The sequence below is a fragment of the Natator depressus genome, chromosome 6, assembly GCF_965152275.1.
Source record: "Natator depressus isolate rNatDep1 chromosome 6, rNatDep2.hap1, whole genome shotgun sequence".
Lineage (NCBI taxonomy): Eukaryota > Metazoa > Chordata > Testudines > Cheloniidae > Natator > Natator depressus.
In genome coordinates, this window is record NC_134239.1 from 60,251,022 (window position 1) to 60,266,162 (window position 15,141).

General features: G+C 43.8%; 1 protein-coding gene across 2 annotated transcripts in view; it reads right to left on the reverse strand.

Moving 5' to 3' along the window:
- Window positions 1–15,141, reverse strand: part of MYBPC3 (myosin binding protein C3) — a 137,075-nt gene that overhangs the window by 114,638 nt on the left and 7,296 nt on the right. For both annotated transcript variants that reach the window (XM_074955459.1, XM_074955460.1), the window contains exons 2-5: window positions 3,444–3,710; window positions 2,772–2,879; window positions 1,955–2,041; window positions 1,661–1,809 (exon numbers count right to left, since the gene is read on the reverse strand). In XM_074955459.1, the coding sequence (XP_074811560.1) occupies window positions 1,661–1,809; window positions 1,955–2,041; window positions 2,772–2,879; window positions 3,444–3,710 (611 nt within the window). The remainder of the gene's footprint in view (window positions 1–1,660; window positions 1,810–1,954; window positions 2,042–2,771; window positions 2,880–3,443; window positions 3,711–15,141) is intronic.

Here is a 15,141-nt window from a genome sequence, read left to right on the forward strand (position 1 = left end):
GTCTCTGGGCTAGAGAATTCACATTATAGATTCATTTATGGTGGGAATGGATTTTTGTTGAGAGATTTATGATAATTTACCCACTGTAATAAAGCAGTTAATTTCAGCACCAATGTATGGGTGGCTGAATATTCCTGTGAGGATAATTATGCAATAAGATCATGGAAATTGCCATACTAGATGAGTTCAATGGTCCATCTAACTCAGGATCCTATCTCTGACAGTGACCGATACCAGCTGCCTGAGAGTCAGGTGCAAGGAACCCTGGAGTAGGCAGTTATAGATTAACCTGCTGCAATGAGATGTTCAGCCCACACCACACTTGAAGGGATTAAAGTGGTTCAGAAGGGGCTAATTAACGTGATAGGCTGCACCTGGGGGAGACTGAGGCTTGATTGACAAGCACTAATTGAAGATGGGCCCATCTAGACAGGAGTAGGTGCGGCTTGTATAAAGCTGGGAGTGGAGAGCAGAAGAGGGCTGCACTGTGAAGGTTTGTAGTCACTCTCTTGTCCTAGTGAGGGGAGAAGGATGAAACCTGCAGGTAAGGAAACAGAAGGCCTGGGATCCTGACCCTTATGGAAGTGGTTTACCCAAAGGGGTGGTGGTGGAGAAAGCCTGTAGATGGCAAAGTAGGAAGAAGCTCAGGGAAACAGTAGCAGGCAAGGTCTGTGCTGTTTGTAGGGTCCCTTGGTTGGAACCTGGAGTAGCAGGTGGGCCTGGTTCCCCCAGTGGGAAAGTGGCATAGTATTGAATGGGACAACAGGCTAGAATGGCACTTGGACACCTAGTCCAGTGAAACTTTTCTGGAAGGGAAAAACTGTATAATGACCTGGCTGGAGGGCCAAGCCACAAAGAGGAAGCACTGCTCCTCCTAGAGAGGAAGAGGGGCTGTGGTGTGAGCAAGTGACAAGGAAAGAGCACCCTGAGTTCTGAGAGAGAGACTCACCATGGAGTTAGTGAGTGACAGAAGGGTGTGTCAGTCCAGGCAGAGCTAATTCCCCAGATGCAGCCACATGCAGTTGCCCCAGCAGTGAGTAGAACCCTGTTATGTGTGCACACAAGGAGCATTTATTTCTAAAACAAATTAGTTAAAGGTTGGCTTATACTCTGAAGAATTAAAGTTTAGATGCTTTCCAAACTTGTTTTTTTTTTTTTTAAATCCTTACTATTGTTATATTGGATGTTCCTGTTATTCACTACCACTGTTAGCAAATTGTTAAACTGATTTTTATCAGAATTATGTGGGATTTTTACACATTTCTTTGTTTTCCCTGGCTGTATGCATTCCTATTCTGTATTCACTGCTGAGTGAGTGTTTCTGTCCTCTTTCTGGTATGCCTTTGTGTATTCATACAATTACCAAACTTCTGCTCAGACTCTTCTCCAGACTGAACATATGCTGAACGTTTCCTCAAAAATCTTTGTCTTCCAAATCTTTTATCATTTATCATGGAACTGAGGAGTGATAGTATCTACCTTGTACCTCTACTTTGTCTAGATCCTCTGACTATATAGATCTCTATCTATGATTAGAATACTGTGCGCATTTTGGGCACCTTAGTACCAAAATGTCACTACTAGGGAAGAGATCTTTCCCCCAGAACAAAGGTTAGTGGCTAGGAGAGAGAGATTGAGAGCTCTGCTTTGCGGGCTGTACCTTGTTGTTTCGGTCATAGCTGTCATGCAGCTGGAGATGTTTCCCCACTTTGCTTCCCAGGTCCATCCACTTTCCCTTGAACCATTTCACTGATGGCTTCTTCAGCATGCTGGCACCTGCTACTTTGCAAGTGAATGTGATGTTTCCACCTTGAAAGGGAGACAGGTTAAGATAAGCCTGTGAGTGATGTTTAGTATTTCTGTTAGATCGTTGCTATTGTACAGTATATAGAGAGATAAAGGTAGTATCCAGGTAGTAGCATAGCAGCTTACAAAAATCAAGTCTTTTACTCACCAACAGTCACTTCTCCATCCTGAGGCCGTGTCACGAAGAGACCAACAGGATCCAGAGGCAGCTCTGGCTGAGCCTCAGGAACTGGAACTGAAACAAATGTCTGGATTTATTAACTATCTTTCCATTTCAGCCTCTGTCCTAGTCTATATAGTGAATCCTTTACATCATTTCAATGTTTCCCTTAATATTCTTCTCCATTCAGATATTTCCTGTTTCTTCCATAGCTCCTTATTCCCACTTGGCTGGGGCTTGTCACTTGTCATCTTCCTCCTGGTCCTGTTTTCCCCCACCATCAATGTTGGGATTCCTTGTCCCTATTCTTTCTTTCAGTGTGTCAAGTAGGACAGTGGTTCTCAACCAGGGGTACACAGAGGTCTTCCAGGGGGGTACATCAACTCATCTAGATAATTGCCTAGTTTTACAACAAGCTACATAAAAAGCAGTAGCAAAGTCAGTACAAACTATACAGACATGATTGATTGGCGATCCCTCGATTCAAGGATGATCTCTACCATTGTCTACAATACAGACAATGACTAGCTTATACTGCTCTATATACCATACAATTAAATGTAAGTACAATATTTATATTATGCTAAAAATTAGAAAGTAAGCAATTTTTCAGTAATAGTTGCTGTGACACTTTTGTGTCAACCGCTAACTAATTTTGTAAGCAAGTAGTTTTTAAATTAGGTGACACTTGGGGGTACTCAAGACAAATCAGACTCCTGCAAGGGGGCTACAATAGTCCAGAAAGATTGAGAGCCACTGAATTAAGGTTAGTCCTAGCATCTTTTTTTATTTTATTTTTTTTAACCTTCAGAACTCTTGGTGCATTCTCCTGGTTGTGTGTCTGCTGGTGTAGGTGAGTCTGAGACAATTGGGGTAGAAACAGCTTCAGTATGAAGAACTGCCTCAGACTTTTCTGAAAAGGAATGGAAAGCAAGGTTACAGAAAGCTATGTATTTCTTGGATATACTTGAGAGAGTTGTGCAGAGGAGCATCTCTTCAGTGAGCCTTAGGAAATGCACAGGAAGTTGTCTATTGTCTTGTAGAGCTTGGAAGGTGCACTGCCTTGGAAGATACCAGCCTTACGGAGTTTCTAACCAGATAAGAATAGCTTACCTTTGCCACGCTTTGAGCTGTGATGGCTAAGAACCCTCTTCTCTCTCTCAAGAGATGTTTGAATTTTTAAATGCCATAATTTTGACATATCGAATTTTAGATGTTTTAAGAACAATTTTTCTACCCTTTGGCTTCTGTGATGTACATAGAAACAGCAGTAATGAAAAATGATGAACTTTTATGAAACTTATGAACTTTTAAAAACAATTTGCTTCTGTGTGAGATTCAGGCACCGGAGGGCAAATAAATATAAACCCCCCATTTATTATTATTAAAATCTCATTCTTATGGGCCCAGTTCATGATTTCTGAATGCTTGAGTTGGCAATTCTGAATAAGCTATAGTGGTTTAGGAGATACCATACCTGGCTCTTTGACTTTGAGGTCAAATTTGACCTTGGAACTCCCTGCAATTACAGCATATGGCGCATCATCCTCTCTTCTAGTGTTATTGATAGTCAGTGAATGTTTGTTCCCCTCAGCCTTGATGATATACTTCTCGCTTTCAAACATTTCTGCTCCAGCTCGCTGCCACTTCACCTTGATGCCAGTCTTTTCAGTCTCTGCTTCAAACACAGCTGTGTCTCCTTCCACTACCTCTGTTGTCTTTGGCTTCTTGGTGAAAGCAGAAGCTAAAAAGAGAGAGGGTTCACCTGTTTACATTTTCTTGTAGTCAGACTGTGTGTACAACAGCTTTTGTCTGCCTTCCCTCCCCCACAATCTACCTCCCATCTGCCTGTGCAAGATATGAATATAACCATTTCCACAACTGTGGAATGGTCAGACCAATTTAACAGGACTCTGCATAGACTTAGCTTTAGATCTCAGTTAATTGACTCTATCTGTAATTGAGGTGTCAAATATCCATATTGTCATGAAATAATACATAATGGATTGAAAACTGTTCCCAAACTAAGGACCCTGCTTAAGTCAGAAGCACTACCTGTCTTCCTATATCTCTATTCAGACCAATATTTGTACAGTTGTGATTTTCTAATTCTTCCCCTTGGGTGTGATGGTATGTGTCATGATGGTGCAGTACATACACATAAAGCTGTCTCCTGGAGTTTCCCATGCAGTTTCTTTTAGATACAGGATTCACGTTCACATCCTGTCCTAACTGTTGCCTTAATTTGTGTTAAACAGATACTGCAGGGGTCTGCAACCTTTCAGAAGTGGTGTGCTGAGTCTTCATTTATTCACTCTAATTTAAGGTTTTGCGTGCCAGTAATACATTTTAATGTTTTTAGAAGGTCTCTTTCTATAAGTCTTTAATATATAACTAAACTATTGTTGTATGTAAAGTAAATAAGGTTTTTAAAATGTTTAAAAAGCTTCATTTAAAATTAAATTAAAATGCAGAGCCCCCCCCCCCCCCCCCCCGGACCGGTGGCCAGGACCCGGGCAGTGTGAGTGCCACTGAAAATCAGCTCGCGTGCTGCCTTTGGCATACATGCCATAGGTTGCCTACCGCTGAGATACTGCATTGCAGGGTAGCTTAATTGCATTGAGTGAAGTGATTCCTCTGTGTGTGTATATAGTGGTTAGTGCACTCCAACATCCTTTTGGGGGTGAAAAGCACTATGGGCAAAATTTTCACAAGTGCCTAAGCTCTTAGCCACTTCTGAGAATTTTTCACTGTGTCAGTATAAGTGATTATTCTGACTGCCTTGGTGTGAAATAATGCCTTAAGACTGTGCGGTGAGGAGAGCTGAATGAGACCTCTTTGATCTCGTTTGGGCACATCTACACAGTGAGCAGCAACGAGTCTCAGAGTTCGGATTGACAGTCTTGGGCTCACAGGACTCATGCTGCAGTGCTAAAATAGCTGTGAATATTTTGCAGCTCAGGCTAGGCTCTGAAGCCTAGGGAAAGACTTCTGAGTCTGAGCACCAGCCTGAGCTGCAATGTCTACACAGCTATTTTTGTGCTATAGTGTGAGCTCAAGTCTGTTGACCTGGGCTTTGAGACTTGCTGTGTAGACAAACCTATAGAGGGCACACCCCTGGTGAGGTATAGTTTTTTTTTTTTTCAAAATTACACGAGCCTAGAACTCTGGTTAGTGTGTTTTTGTTTTTAAATTAAAATAAATAGTTCCATCTAGATGGATTTAAACCTTAAATTAATTTAAATTTGTTTTCATGCTAACATTTTGAACAAATATTTAAATAGCAACTTTTTTCAGCCTTAAATTTCTCTCCTAAAATTTGATTTACTGTTGTTTCTACAGGTAACCAAAGAATAATCTCCAGAGAGTAAACATCAGTCATTTAAAAAAAAAATTTAGGAATGTAAGAATTTCTATACTGTAATAAACCAACACCATTTAGTTCAGTATCTCTTCCTACTGCCATACCAGAAGACAAGAGGTATATGTAGTTCAGTATACCACCCCTTGTTGTACCAGAATAAGCCAGTCGTTCATTTAGTCTTGCTATCTTGTCTTTGATAGTGGCCAGTGCTCAAGCCTTCTCCAGCAGGATAAAACCACCCTAAAGTTGGGCCTTATCATTTTATCCCACCTATCTGCATTCAAATGTCTAATCTGTTATTGAAAGTTACTAAAATATTTGCCTACATAATACTCTGACACTATTTCTGCTAATTAATTACATGCTGTATCAAAAGTTTCCTTTACATGTCCCCTTATTTAAATTGGTGTTTTCCTCAGTGCTGAGAATTCAAGTAACAATAAAGTGACTAAGATGAACAAGTGTAAGGGCAGATTATTCATTCTGGTTGATATGCATACTCAAAATAGCATACATGGTGGGCATGTCTGGAGCATGTACCATCTCCTGACTTGCCTCACTGAGGTGACTTCAGCTCATTGGCATCCTGTCTCCTTATTTGGGAATGTGAAGTTTTATTGTGATTCAGAGTTATTACTTTATGTTCAGATTAGGGGACTAGTCAAATCTCTTGTCATTTGTTAATCTCCACAAAATGTGCAGATATTCAAGAACACCGGCTATCAAGATTCTTCATACTTTGAATATTTTTTAATAAATCATTGTAGCACCTTTTTGTTGACTTTCCCTATTCATTGATCATGTGTTCATAATCAATTCTAAATTCCATTGCCTATTTAGTTATTTCCACTTCTGCAAATTTCATGTCTCTTTTTTTTTTTAATGCAGGCAGCTACCTTAGCTTCCAAATACACCTCAGTAAATCTGGGAACTAGCTTTAAACTTTTGATTCCACTTTTTAAATATGAACGAACTGAAGTGTGAAATACTCTAAAATGTTTAGGTCATATTCATGCTTCACCATGCACTCTACTTCTTATAGCTGATCTGTTGCTAGTAATACTATCTGTCCATTGTGCACCATCTAGATAGGTCTGCCACATTTTCTGCTGGAATACCTCTTTTGACTTCAGTGGAGTTACACCAGCAAATAATTTGACCCATGCCCTTTGTTTAGTTATAATACTTTGCACTTCTATAGCACCTTTGTCAGTGGGTTTCAAGCTGATTTACAAACCTTCATGAATTAAAGTTGACTTGCAAAGATTTTTTAACTTCTTTTGATATATTAAAAATGATCCAAATAAGAAAAACCACCTTTGTTTTTACATTTTATAGATTTGACAGATAGTGGAAACTATAGTAAGGACTTATAGTAGGCTACTGTAAATTCTTCCACGCACAGTGGAAGCTGGAGATACCCTTGCAAACTTTTATTCCAGTTGCTCGTAAAGGCAGGTATGAAAGTATGAGATGCTGTTTGTCTTGACACAGAAAATGGTCCCTGCTACTCATACACATGTGCATATCCTCTGATACATTATTCTATGGAGTAGACATGAAAGGTTTGTACTCTGATGTAGGGTATCATGGGTCATTGCACAGAGTTATTCTGAAGACAGCTAGACTGCAGCACGATAGGGAGCCACGCCAGCTCTGGAAGCTGCTACCAGCTGGCTCCTGACCCTGCAACGCTGGAGATAAAGAGACAGACCATATTTTTGTAAAAAGAAAAGGAGTACTTGTTGCACCTTAGAGACTAACCGATTTATTTGAGCATAAGCTTTCGTGAGCTACAGCTCACTTCATCGGATGCATACTGTGGAAAGTGTAGAAGATCTTTTTATACACACAAAGCATGAAAAAATACCTCCCCCCACCCCCATTTTTTCATGCTTTGTGTGTATAAAAAGATCTTCTACACTTTCCACAGTATGCATCCGATGAAGTGAGCTGTAGCTCACGAAAGCTTATGCTCAAATAAATCGGTTAGTCTCTAAGGTGCACCAAGTACTCCTTTTCTTTTTGCGAATACAGACTAACATGGCTGTTACTCTGAAACCATATTTTTGTAAAAGTTCCATCATTATCACATCCCATTAGCCACAGGAGAATTAATAAATATATTAATTACTTAATACTGTGGCTTGTGAAGGTTTCAACCTAAAAGTAGCAATAATTCAGGACATATGTTCCTGATAGGAGCTCTCTGATCTATTGCAGATCCTGCAAGAGGATTATGTTTCTTACATTTACACTAGACAACTCAGTAAAAATGAATTGGTAGCCAGAACTATATTCATACTGATAACTTCTTCTCCATCACATCAGTCTCCTGTTTCCTTTCTTAGCTCTAAATACACATGTAAGGGTTTATGAGCAACTCTGTCTCTGAACCTTCCTCCTAAAGACCTGATCCACTCCCATTTAAAGTCGATGGAAATATTCCCACTGAAGTAAATGGGAGTTGGATTTACCCAAAAGCTCACCTGAGAAACTGGGTTTGCAAAACTACTCTTGTAATACTACTACATAGGGCTGGATTCTCCCATGTAAAGAAGATTCAGGTTCCCTATCCGGCTCCTGGGAAGCAGCGACCTCCAGCTTCTAGCTCCACATGCTGCCTCCACTCCGCCCCAAACCCTGGTTCTGCAGCTCCCATTGGCTGGGAACCATGGGCAATGGGAGCTCTGGGGGCGGTGCCTGCAGGGGCAGAAACAGCACATGGAGCTAGGAGCTGAGGGAGGGGAGTTCCTGTCGCCCTTCCGGGGAGCTCCCCCAAGGTAAGCACCACCCCCAGCCCTGAGCGCCCCCCCGGGGAGCTCCCCCAAGGTAAGCACCACCCCCAGCCCTGAGCGCCCCCCCCACCCCACTCAAACGCCTGCTGTTGGTAGCAGGAGGGGGCCCAAAACTGCCCCAGCAGCAGCCAATGTGATTGGCCCAGGGGCTGCACGAGGTGCTCAGCACGGGCTGCTGCAGAAGTCACAGAGGTCACGGAAAGTCACAGAATCCGTGACAGACATGGAGCCTTAATAATAGATAATACTTACTCCTGCCATGAGTGCAAGGGACTGGATTAGATGACCTCTCAAGGTCCCTTCCAGTTCTGTGATTCTATGAAACTTTTGAAAGAACAATCATAATATTTTGTTCAGAGTTATGAACAACTTCCTTTCCCAAGGTGCTCATAACTCTGGGGTTCTACTCTACCTTATATTTCCCCCTACTGTCTGCACACACCCCAGTATCCTTATTGATTCTGTTCTCTTCTGCACACAATCCTATTAGCCTAATCCATCTCCCTGCCAGCTCAAAACATCCCTAGCCCCCATCAGGTCAACCTTCTCACGCCGGCCCTTCACCCACACTTAAGCTGAGAATTCTTCTTCTGCCTACTCTTGACCACTTGACACGTCAAAACCAGGGGACTGGACTAGATGACCTGTCAAAGTCCCTGCCAGCCCTACATTTCTATGATTCTCAGCGCTGAAGTCTCTCCTATCAGACACTTCCATGCTCCCAATACAGATGAGTCACATCATACGTGCATTTAACTTATGCAAATTCAACTATACACGCTCGGCAAAAAAAAAGAAAAATAAGATACCTGTAAATAGTGTGGGCGATTCCACCAACAATTCCACTCAATGAGCATATGCCCCAGAGTGAGTGTGAGATGGGAGACATGAATCTGCTGTTCCCTCAGTCGGTCTCAGTTCCTGCGTGCCTCTCATAGTGTGAGCATCTCGCCGCGCTGAGTGTGATTCTAGTGTTTAAAGATACTTATTTTTCGTACAACATGGCCCCTAAATGCAAGCCAACTACTTCATCTGGTGCTCCACCAAAGAAACAGCAATCTGTTCCAACGCTGGAGGAAAAACTGGCTGTGTTGGACTTATTGAGAGACGGTACATTGGTCTCCAGCATGGCGCGTAAATATTGCCGCAACGAATCTAGCATCTGTGCCATCAAGATTCGAGAGAGAAATTCGTCAATCCGTGGCATCAAGTGCTCCAGTAACTGCTAAGGTGACGAGCCAGGTGTGTGATAAGACTTTAGTGAAGACTGAAAAGGCATTAAATTTATGGCTGGAAGACATGAGCCATCAACGTATGCCTATTGATGGCACCACATTGCAAGAAAAGGCTCTTAGCCTCTACGCGCTGTTCAAACCTCCCGCCGAAGAGGGACAGCCTTCTGATGAGAAGGAATTCAACGCCACCTGAGGTTGGCCTAACAGTTTTAGGAACCTCTTCAACCTCAAAAACGTGCAGACTACTGGTGAAGCTGCATCTGCCAATGAAGAGGCAGCAAAAACCTACCCCGAACAATTAAAGAAAATCATAGAAGAAAAGGGCTCTCTTCTGGAACAAGTTTTTAATGCTGACAAGACTGGGCTCTTCTGGGGGGGGAAAAAAAAAAAAAAAAAGCCCAACCGCACTTACATCTTGAAATCAGAAGCCCCTGGCTTCAAAGTAGCTAAAGACCATGTGACTGTGTTTTGTGGCAATGCAGCTGGGCATTTAATAAAGCCGGGCTTGCTCTACAGGGCTGCAAATCCCCATGTCCTAAAAGGCAAGAACAAAAGTCTCCTGCCTGTGTTCTGGCAATCAAATAAAAAAGCTTGGGAGACGGCAGCATTATTTCTGGATTGGTTCCACAAGCGTTTCATTCCGGAGGTCAAGCGGTACCTCGAAGAGAAAGGACTTGACTTTAAAGTGCTGCTGATCGTAGACAATGCTCCTGGCCACCTTGCAGCACTCCAGTTTGCGCATAACAACGTTGAAGTTGTCTTTCTCTCCCCCACCACCTCCATCCTCCAACCTCTCAACCTAGGCGTGATTCGCTGTTTCAAGGCCACCTACAAGAGGCTTATGTTCTCACGGATACGTAGCGTTATGGATGCTGATCCCAATCTTAATGTGATGGAGTGTTGGAAGTCCTTCAACATTGCCAGTTGCATCACTTATATTAAACAGGCAATGGATGCAACCAAGCCTGAAACAGTCAATGCATGTTGGCGAAACCTATGGAATGAATGTGTGAATGATTTTAAGGGTTTCCTGACCATTGACAAAGAAGTGAAACACATTGTTCAGGTGGCCAGGCAAGTGGGTGGTGATGGCTTTGTCGACATCCTTGAGGAAGAAATTGTAGAATTAATTGAGAGCCACAGAGGAACATTGACTAATGAAGAGTTAGAGGAACTGATAAAATCGTCTACAGAAGACAAAGATGATGACGATGAACAGGAAGAGCCAGCAAGTTGGAATCTTCATAAATTTGCTGAAGTGTTCCAAGCAACGAAACATTTTGAATGATTTCTGAATACGATCCCTCTATGGAACAAAGCCTCAAAATCACACGTAGTATTATGGACAATTTGAAACGGTATCAAGAAATGTTTGAGCAGCTCGAGAGACAACAGAGACAGTTGCCAATGACCATGGTTTTTCAAGGAAAAACAACCAGCAGCAGATGAGCCTATGCAATCAACTTCTCCAGCTGAACCAGAGCCAGCCACTTCGTCTACGACTCGCTCTCCGTCACCTCCGTCTCCTGGATCGACATCAAACCCTGACGACCCCCCCTGTAATTACCCCCCTGTAATTAAAAATACAGTACTGTAAAATTATATTTTGCATATGTGCTCTTTATTATATACTGTACACATATATTTATACCTTACTGTACAGGGTTGTGTACACAACCCTGTACAGTATACTGTACTTTATGGGCGATTTAAGGGATTTTCAAGGGTAATTTTGACTATATGCGATTTTTCGCCTTACGTGCTGACTTTAGAACCTAACCCCTGCGTAAGATGCGTCTCCACTGCATTTCTCTCTCATACCATCCCTCACCAGGGCAGACCTGCCAAATGACATGCATTTGTGTGACATTCATAAATGCAAGCTGCCTCTTAGGCATTCCAGCAACTCTGACCTCATCACACATTCAGCTGGGCCCTGGGCAAACAGGAGGGCTTGGGCTGCACTTCAGACTGGCTGCCACCAGGAGCTGCTGTGGCACCTGCTGAAGAAGCAGCTAGGTGGCCTGACGCCCCTTCTAGCCCCTCTTTACTGCCTGTGAGCTCTCAGCCACATGGAACAGCAGAGAGGCAAGGAGGCAGCCTCATTACCCTTACAGGCAGGAGCAGGGAGGCACTACAGGAGGAGGGAAAGGGGGGAACAGGAGCTACTGAAGATGATGTATGACAGGTGCTGCTGAAGAGGACAGAGGTGACAAGTTGTTGTGGGGGACAAGGTAGAGGCAGGGGGCTGATAAAAGGAAAGAAACTAAATACCACCATTCTGTACCAACCTTCTCAACAACTGCCACCCCTTCATACTTCCCTGGTCATCTCTGGCTCCCTACAAGCCTTCCCATCCCATCTCTTTTGAGAAGAGCCAAGAAGAAGGTCCTTTCTACCTATTGCCTTTTCCCACTGCTCAGGGATTACCCTGTGAGGGAAATGTAATGCCACTCCAGTATCCTTCATCAGCACTAAATCCACACAGTTGCCAAAACTGATGTTTATGGCTATATCCAAATTAATTCTAATTATGCAAATTAGCCAGTTAAAAATTGCATGAAATGTCACACATGGAGGTGTGTACAATTTTGTTCAAAATCCCACTCCAAAAGAGAGAGGAAGCAAAGAGCCTGTGATCTGAAATATCCCTACAAAAGATGTGCTGTTACTCCTCCCTTTCCTGCTTCCAGTCTGTTTGCTGCAGGAGCAAGGGTCCTGTAGTGACAACCAGCTCTATTGCATACTCCAGGGGCTCCAGCCCCATCAGGAGTCCCCCAGTAGCTGGAGATGGGACTGTCTGGCATCACAATGCTATACCGTTATTGATGGGTCTTAGCTCTATTAGTTCCTGATGAGCAGCTGCCCCTGGTCAGACTTCCAGAGCCAGGCTGCAGACTTTGGTTTCGAGAGTACTTTAGGGAATGGCAGGATAACTTTCAGTTAGGATGCTGAGGAAAATATGAAGCATGTAATGAGGTAGCAGGACAAATTTCTCTATAAGTATTGTGATGGGGCAAGGCCAGAAAAGTAGTGGGAGATAGATATATTAGCTAAACAAATCCCTGGTACCAGGATAAGTGAAATGGCAGCTGCTCCAGGTCAACTAAGACACCTGGGGCCAATTAAGAACTTTCCAGAAGGCAGGGAGAAGGCTAGGTTGATTGGGATATCTGAAGCCAATCAGGGTCTGGCTGAAACTAGTTAAAAGCCTCCCAGTCAGTCAGGTGGGTGTGCATGTCAGGAGCTGTGGGAGCAAGTTGCGCTGTTGGAGAGATTGAGTAGGACACACCATATCGGGCACAAGGAAGGAGGCCCTGAGGTAAGGGTGAAGTGGAGCTTGAGGAAGTGAGGGCTGCTGTGGGGGAAGTAGCCCAGGGAATTGTACATGTCATGTTTCTAAAAGGTCAGCTACCATAGCTGATACTATTAGGGTCCCTGGGCTGGAGCCCGGAGTAGAGGGTGGGCCCGGGCTCCCCCCCCCCCCCGACCTTTGCCCCCGATTAATCACTGAGACTGGGAGACAGAGACTGTGCAAGGAAGGATAACTTCTCCTCACCTCCCTCACTGGCTTATGATGAAAATGGCTCAGTAGACTGTGACCCTTGTCTCTAGAGAGAAGGGTTATGTGGAGGGTCACAGTGAGCCTCTGAGGCTAACAAAGTCCGCAACGAAATGCGGGACCCATGGAGGCAGGGACAGAGTTTTGTCACAGTATATTATTTAAGCACTAATAAATCATTTTCTTCATTTTTTGCCTTTGCCAAGTCATGAGTTTAGGAGTCAGTGAGTATGTCTACATTGCAATAAAAGACCCATGGCTGGCCCATGTCAGCTGACTCGGGCTTGCAGGGGATTTGGGCTGTAGGGTTATAAAATTGCAGTATATTTGCTGTCTCAGGCTAGAGCCTGGGCTCTGGGACTCCATGCAGGGGGAGGGTCCTGAGCCAGGCTCCAGCCGGAGTCCATACATCTACACTGCAATATTTTAGCCCCACGAGCCTGAGTCAGCTGACCAAGGCCAGCCATGGGTGTTTTATTGCAGTGTAGACATACCTTGTATTTGTTCTGCAAGAAGACCAATTCCTGTTTGCTTCAAATGTTGATGGGTGTTCTCCATTCTTGCCAGGAAAGTATCTCTCTCTAGTCATAAAAAGACATTATATATGAAAAAGATTATTAAATTTGTGTGTAATTTAAGTTGTCACCTATATTCTGTGAATAATTTGGCACAAGTATTAAGGGGAAAAACCATACCCTACAACTACTGAATTTTTAAGTCATGTACAGAATGTTTCAAAGTGTAGTACAGAAGAGGCATAGCCCACACAGGAGATTTTAAACTTGTTGTGGGATTTTTTGTTTGTTTTTAGATTCCTTCTTCACCCCTGGAGTTGTAAGTTCTCACTCAATGAGGCCCCTCCCCCACTATGCTGTTGATTTCATGTCATCATTGAGCCCTGTTAGATAGAAGAGGTCAGCCTATGAAGGAAAGGGAGTGTGGTGGAGTGTGTACCACACACAGGCTATGAAAGGGCCTGAGAGGCCAATTAATATAATAGGCTGCCCTCTGAGGGTGAGCTAGGAATAATTAGAGATGAAACCGAGCTAGAGAAGGAGCTGGATAGTACAAAAGGCAGGAAGTTTAGCACAGAAGAGGTCTGGAGGGTGAAATTCAGTAGTCGCTCTCTGGGATGAGTAAGTAGTGAAACCAGGAGGGTCAAGGAGGAAGCCCAGGCAGAGAGTAAGCCCTGGTATCTTCTCCTGAACAGACAATTCTGGTAAGAGGCCAGGAGAAAGATGAATCAGCCACTGGGGGGTGGTGCAGGCTCCAATGGTAAACCCTTATAAAAGAGCATAATCTGGACTTTCAAGGAGAGAGTCCTGGGAAGTGGTTGGGGGTGGGGACAGCAAGGGGAACTTAATAGGCATGGAAGGCCAAGCCTGAGAAAGATTAAAAACTTGTTTGATTTTGTACTTTTGGTTTGAGTTTGTCAGAGAATTCTAGGGAGGGCCCTGAGAGCCAAGAAGGACTAACCTGGAAAGGCTATGAATAGTAAGAAGTCCTGGACGGCTGTAGCAAGGAGTTGGATGGAGTTGTCCTTGGCTGCTGGTTTTAGGGTCCCTGGGCTGGAACTGAGTGTAATGGGAGGGCCTGGGTTCCTGTTTTAGCTGCTGTCAAGATGGCATGAACCCAGAGAAGGGGCCAGAGATGACAGAGAGCTGTCGGAAAAGGGAGTGAGGACAAGAAGCATGAGCAGCAAGGGTGATGTCGTGGTGGGAGTCTGCTATAGACCACTGGATCACGGGGATGAGGTGGACGAGGCTTTCTTCCGGCAACTAACGGAAGTTACTAGATCGCAATCCCTGGTTCTCATGGGAGACTTCAATCACCCTGATATCTGCTGGGAGAGCAATACAGCGGTGCACAGACGATCCAGGATGTTTTTGGAAAGTGTAGGGGACAATTTCCTGGTGCAAGTGCTGGAGGAACCAACTAGGGGCAGAGCTCTTCTTGACCTGCTGCTCACAAACCGGGAAGAATTAGTAGGGGAAGCAAAAGTGGACGGGAACTTGGGAGGCAGTGACCATGAGATGGTCGAGTTCAGGATCCTGACACAGGGAAGAAAGGAGAGCAGCAGAATACTGACCCTAGACTTAGACTTTGACAACCTCAGGGAACTGATGGGCAGAATCCCCTGGGAGAATAACATGAGGGGGGAAAGGAGTCCAGGAGAGCTGGCTGTATTTTAAAGAATCCTTATTGAGGTAACGGGG